Source organism: Elephantulus edwardii, unplaced genomic scaffold (assembly GCF_000299155.1).
Source record: "Elephantulus edwardii isolate Elephantulus edwardi_28Jun2011 unplaced genomic scaffold, EleEdw1.0 scaffold00129, whole genome shotgun sequence".
Lineage (NCBI taxonomy): Eukaryota > Metazoa > Chordata > Mammalia > Macroscelidea > Macroscelididae > Elephantulus > Elephantulus edwardii.
In genome coordinates this window covers 5847819-5853608 of record NW_006399879.1, presented here as the reverse complement: position 1 = coordinate 5853608, position 5790 = coordinate 5847819, and the positions used below count along the sequence as shown (strand labels likewise).

The 5790-nt window shown below is 62.2% G+C and overlaps 1 protein-coding gene across 1 annotated transcript in view; it reads right to left on the bottom strand.

The window, feature by feature from the left end:
* SH3BP2 (SH3-domain binding protein 2) overlaps window positions 1-5790 on the bottom strand; it is an 18315-nt gene that overhangs the window by 9775 nt on the left and 2750 nt on the right. Inside the window, exons 3-7 of the mRNA XM_006893611.1 lie at window positions 3988-4105; window positions 3754-3821; window positions 2946-3034; window positions 2651-2719; window positions 199-844 (exon numbers count right to left, since the gene is read on the bottom strand). Coding sequence (XP_006893673.1) covers window positions 199-844; window positions 2651-2719; window positions 2946-3034; window positions 3754-3821; window positions 3988-4105 — 990 coding nt within the window. The remainder of the gene's footprint in view (window positions 1-198; window positions 845-2650; window positions 2720-2945; window positions 3035-3753; window positions 3822-3987; window positions 4106-5790) is intronic.

Here is a 5790-nt window from a genome sequence, read left to right as displayed (position 1 = left end):
GACTCACTGGGGGGACACAGTGTGACGGACTCACTGAGGGTCACACGGTGTGATGGACTGAGGGGACACAGTGTCACGGACTCACTGAGGGACACACAGTGTGACGGACTCACTGAGGGTCACACAGTGTGAGGAAGTCACTGGGGGACACCACCAGGGACTGGCTCACCGGAAGTGGGCAGTGACAGGTAGACTTACTGAAGGTGGGGCAGCGGTGGCCTCTCTGGCCTCGGCGCGACTTCAGGGAGAACAGGGACCTCACGCCCCGGCAGCTTCAGGATCGGAGGTTTGGGGCCCACAGAGGGCACAAAGAGTCCGGGCCTGTCCCCCTCTCTTGGGGTGGCCACCTCCATCGGCTTGAGGAGCTTGGGCTTGTTGATGGGCACAGGTGGGGGCTCGGGTGTGGGCGGCCCCCGGGCGGATAAGTGGAAGGACTTGAATTTGTCACAGTTCCTGGAATCTGTGGCGGCCACGGTGGCCGAGATGGCACCAATTCCATGGCTGGGGACTCGGGGCTCCGGACTGGGGCAGGCACCCTCCCGGAAGGCGGGGGGCTTCCGAAGACTGGGCACAATGGGCTGGCTGCTGACCGGGGGGTCACTCATCCGCCGGGAGGCAACAGGCATCCTGGCACCAGGCTCCCCTCGCCTCAGCAGTGGGTCCCTCTTGGCATCCTCTGCGTTCGGGCCCACTTCTGGGAGGCCGCGCTTGGGGGGTGGGGGTGGCAGCAGGGGGCTTGGGCCCTTAGAGGTGAAGGAGTGGGCACGGGGCACCTCAGCGAAGGCTGGCTTCCTGGGAACGGGTACAGGAGGCGGCGGGTAGGCAGGCGGGTGGGTCAGGGCATCTGCAGATGAAGGAGACCTGGAGGTGAGAGGCTGCCCACCGCAGGGTGCTCACCCCTGCAGAGTGTGGGTGGCCTGTGCCCACCCTGCCCTAAGCCCTGCCATCCACTTTCCACACAGCAGCCCCAGGAACGTGCGACCCTGCCAGGAAGGGGCAGGGCAAGGCGGAGGAGGGGGGGCCCTGATGCTGGGAGACATGCAGGAGGGGAAGCACAGCCCAGCACTCAGGGGTACACTCCACTGGGCCACAGTGAGGGGTGGCATGGCTGTCACAGAGGGTGCAGCCAGACGACGGGGAGGTAGCACAGGGAGGGAGGCACTCGGGACCCCACAGGCGTGTGTGGCCTGGAGCAGGGTGCCCAGTGTGAGGTGAGAGGGAGTCGGCCAGGTGTCCCTCACAGGGCCGCCGGGGGGCACCACAGGAGCAGCTTGGGGGTGACGGGGAAGGCCTGGCTGCACAGTGGGTGGAGGGACGGAGTGGACGGTCTGAGCCAGCCAGCTGAGCAGCCTGCCAGGCACTCTCCAGGGCGCAGTCTTGGACCTGAGGGCACTGCCAGCTGGTCCACCTGCAGGGGCTCCAGGCACAGCGGGTGGAGGGTGAGGGTCCCCAGGGCTGAGGCCAAGCTAATGACTGAGGTAGACTGAGGGTGAGTATGATGAGGGGACAAGGACAGAGGGGCATGGACCTCACACAGGGAAGGAGGACAGGGGTCAGAAGGGTAGGGTAGGTGGGGAGGGGCCGAGGGGGGCAGGATGGGAGGAACAGCCCAAGACTATGAGGTCAACTCTGGAAGGGATAGAAGACAAGAGCCAGAGAGATGGGGGGCTGGAGGGATGGGGGCTGGAGGAATGGGGTGGCTAGAGATATGAGGGTCTAGAGAGATGGGGGTGCTGAGGAGTTCATGAGGATGGGGACTGGGAGAAGACAGGGTGGTGGTTCGAATCCACCAGCTGCGTGGTGGGAAAAGGATGGGCGATCTCCTCCCACGTGATATGCTGCCTCTGAAAACCTGCTGGAGGGTCGGCTATGGGTCAGTTCTGACTCCACAGCACTCAACACTATGATGAAGGAGCCTAACAAAAGCACGGAGCCGGGGGACCGGGGCAATTCCCACAGGGAAGAGGGTTGGAAGGGAGGATGGGGCGGGAGATAATTGTGAGGAAGGCGAGCAGGTGAGGGGACAGAGTTGGGTATCTGGGGGAACGGTTACAGGAGATGACAGAGTGAGGGTCCTTTCTGGTGAAAAGACGGGTGGGGCCTGGGGAGAGTGAGGCTCTAATTAAGGGCCCTGGAGCCCTGTCTCTCTTGTGGGCGGGGACAGAAGCCTAGACTTTTGTGGACAGCTGGCCACCAACAGGACACCTCAGCGAGCTATCAGCAGGAGGAAACTGACCTCTCGATGCTCCTTCCAGGCCCACCAAGGAGAGGGGACCGCTATGTCCTCTGGGTACCTTGCTGGCCCAGCCCCTAATAACTATAACATCCTGGGAACACCTGGGCCCCCAGCAGGAGGTAGACAGAGACCCCCCAGCCCCATGGGCACTCCCCAGCCCACCACCTAGCCCAACTACCCTCAGCCTTCCTGGGGTCAGGGGAGTCAGGCTCCTAGTGTCCCAGCTCACTGCCCTGCCCACCTGCCCTCAGCCTTCCTGGGGTTGGGTAGTCAGGGTCCCAGTGTCCCCAGCCCAGCACTCCCCGGCCCACCGCCCTGGGCCCACCTACCCTCGGCCTTCATGGGGTCAGGGGAGTCAGGCTCCCAGTGTCCCCAGCCCAGCACTCCCCGGCCCACCGCCCTGGGCCCACCTACCCTCGGCCTTCATGGGGTCAGGGGAGTCGGGCTCCAGGTACGAGTCGTCCTCATCGTCATGCTCGTAGTCTGCACGGGGACCAAGGGGTCAGATCAGGGGCAGTGGGGTGGCATGTGACACACAGAGGCCCTGGCTCAGCCGAGTCAGGCATCACGCTGGTGAGCACTAGGTGGGATTTGAACCCAGGACTGAGGAGGCCACTGTGTCTCCGCCAAAGGCACTAGCAGAAAAAAACAGCTAAATGTGCCCCTCACTTGGACCTAGGGTGTGGGGTGTGGGGAGGAGGACCCTTACCTTCGTTCTCTGTGGGGTATGAGGAGAAGCTGATATCCACCGGACGCTCCACGGCGCCGTAGAACCTGTCCAGGTCAGAGCCGGGGTCACTGCGCACAGAGGGGCAGGGCAGGCAGTGAGTGAGGGCGGGCTGGACACATGTACATGTACACACACACACACACACACACGACCCCGGGACAGGCACACAGATGGGGTCACTGAGCACAGAGGGGTGGGCTGAACACATATGCATGTACATATGACACTGGGACAGACACACAGATGTACTGATGGGGTCACTGTGTGTGAAGGAGGTGGAAGGGCTGTGAGTGAGGACAGGTGGTCCCTCAGTGCACACACACACATAGATGCACACAAGACTCTGGGAGAGGCACACAGATATGGACACACGCAGACCGTGACAGGCAGATAAGTGAAATCCCATACACAACACCAACACACACACACACACACACACACACACACACGCGCGCGTGCGCGTGCCGGGACAGGCAGGGAAATAGAATCCCATACACACCACCACGCACACACACACGCACACGCACACGCACGCGCGCATGCCGGGACAGGCAGGGAAGTAGAATCCCATACACAGCAGTGCACAAATGCAGCCACACAGACACTGAGGCACAAGGATGTGCCCCCTCCCCGGGCTCTCACGTGCTTCCCCTGTGTGTGCTCACATGGTCTGATCACATAGTGCAGAGATTCCACACCTCCAGGTCTGGACGGCCCCAACACCCTGCCCAATGTCTACCTGCCCAGTCCCGAGTGCCCCAGCCCTGCCGCCCTGCCCGAGGCCCACCTGGCATCCGGGCACAGCTCCTTCTCGTGGAAGTGGCCGATCTCCCTGCGCAGCTGGGCCATCCAGCTCTGAAGGAACCAGGGCTACAGTCAGCTTGGCCCCGGCCTCCCTTCCGCCTCCCCCTGGGCCAAGCTGGCCTGCAGGGACCGCCCGGGTTGGGGTGCAGCCCCGCTATGTGCCGCACTTGCCCCGCCCCAGCCTCCCTGCCTGGCACAGGACCTCCAGCCCCGGCACCTTGCGCTCGTCCTCCGAGGAGGCAGAAAAGAACCAGGTCCGGTGCTTCTTGCTGATGTGGACGATCTTAAAGGGGAAGACGTTGCTGGACGTGGTCTCCTCAGCCGCCCGCATCACCCTGGGGACACAGCGCCCACAATCACCGCCTGGTCCAGACAAGGAAACACAGGGGTCCACGCAGACCCAGACGGGGCGTGCACACACACCACATCCAGAGCTCATGGGGGGACCTGCACTGGGCTGAGGGACACAGGTGAGTGGGAGCAGTGACCAGAGGGCCTTGGGGTCCTGGGGGCCTTGTGGGAGCTGCCTCATGCTGGGCCCTCCACTGCCACTGTCCACTCTGCCTTCTAGGGCATGTTAGCCTCGCACCTCTGGTCTCAGCTGGCCCTGGTCTGGCCGCCGGGCTGCCCGAGGCTTCAGGGAACCAGCCCCAGCCTCAGTACACTTCAGACAAGCCCTATAATAACTCACGCCTGCTCCCTGCCCGGATGTGAGGTTTTCATAGAAATCAAAAGGGCTGCTGTGGGGGTGATGCTGGGCACCAGGGCAAGGATGCTCATTCTGGCCCGTCAGGGGTCCTAGAAGCAACCCTCGGGCACAGCTGGCCCTGTCAGGGCTGGACAACACCCGAGGCCCAGGGTCCATGGCTCGGCCAGAGCCTGGAGGACAGCATGCTTGGGGGGAGGGTAATGGCCCTCACGAGGAAGCCTTCAGGCCTGACCCCCCAGAGCTGCCCCCACTCCCTCAGAGGACCTGCTCTCAGCTTGGCTAGTATCCAGGGCTCAGCCAAGCTACTCTTCCAAGGAGGTGTCTCACCCTGAGGTCAGGGTCACCACTAACACCGTTTGACCTGGGCACACTGGCACCTGTTTCCCTCATGGAAGACAGGACGGGCTGGCGCCTTACAGAGGGGCTGGGGCGGGGGTGCACACACTGATGCCAAAGGAGGAGCACAGGGGGCAGGGACAACACCCAGGACAGGCATACAGGGGGCCACCAGTCAGCCTCTGCTCTGGGAACCCCCGAAGCCACGGACAAACTCCAGGGGAACTACTGTGCCCACATGCACTGTCCCACCCATGTCGAGAGAGCATGGGAGAGCCGACCAGGGACAGGGACCGGTCCACAGCAGGCGGGGGCCCTGGGGTGTCAGGGACAGGCCAAAGGCACAAAGGAGGGTGAGGTGGGCGAGGAAGAAGCAGGCCCGCTGGGCAGTGGGGACTCTGGAGAGCAGGCTGGTGGGCCATCCCCAAGGCCACAGGAAGCCCCCAGCTGTGCCCTGAGCTCAGCAGAGGCTGTGGACAAGGGCTCTCAATAACGGAGTCTACCCCCCTTCAACGGCTCAACATTTGTCCAAACAACAGAAACACCAGGGAGAAAGGCCCTCCTTAGGACGACCACGCAGATGGGAGCTTACACAGGGAGAAAACGCACAGGGCAGGAGGGGCCAGGAGAGGACGAAGGGAAACGGGAGACACCAGGAGGAGAGAGGAAGAGTGCTGTTACAGCGTGGGGACAGTAATCATGTCATGAGACAAAATGTGTATGAGAGCTGGGTGGAAAATCAGTCTGTTCTGTAAACACTCACCCAGATCACTCACACACACATACACAGTCACACACACACACACACACAGAGTCACACAGAGTCACACACACATAGTTACATACACACACAGAGTCACACACACATAGTTACATACACACACAGAGTCACATACAGAGTCACACACACAGTCACACACACACGTAGTCACACACACACACAGAGTCACACACACACAGAGTCACACACACACA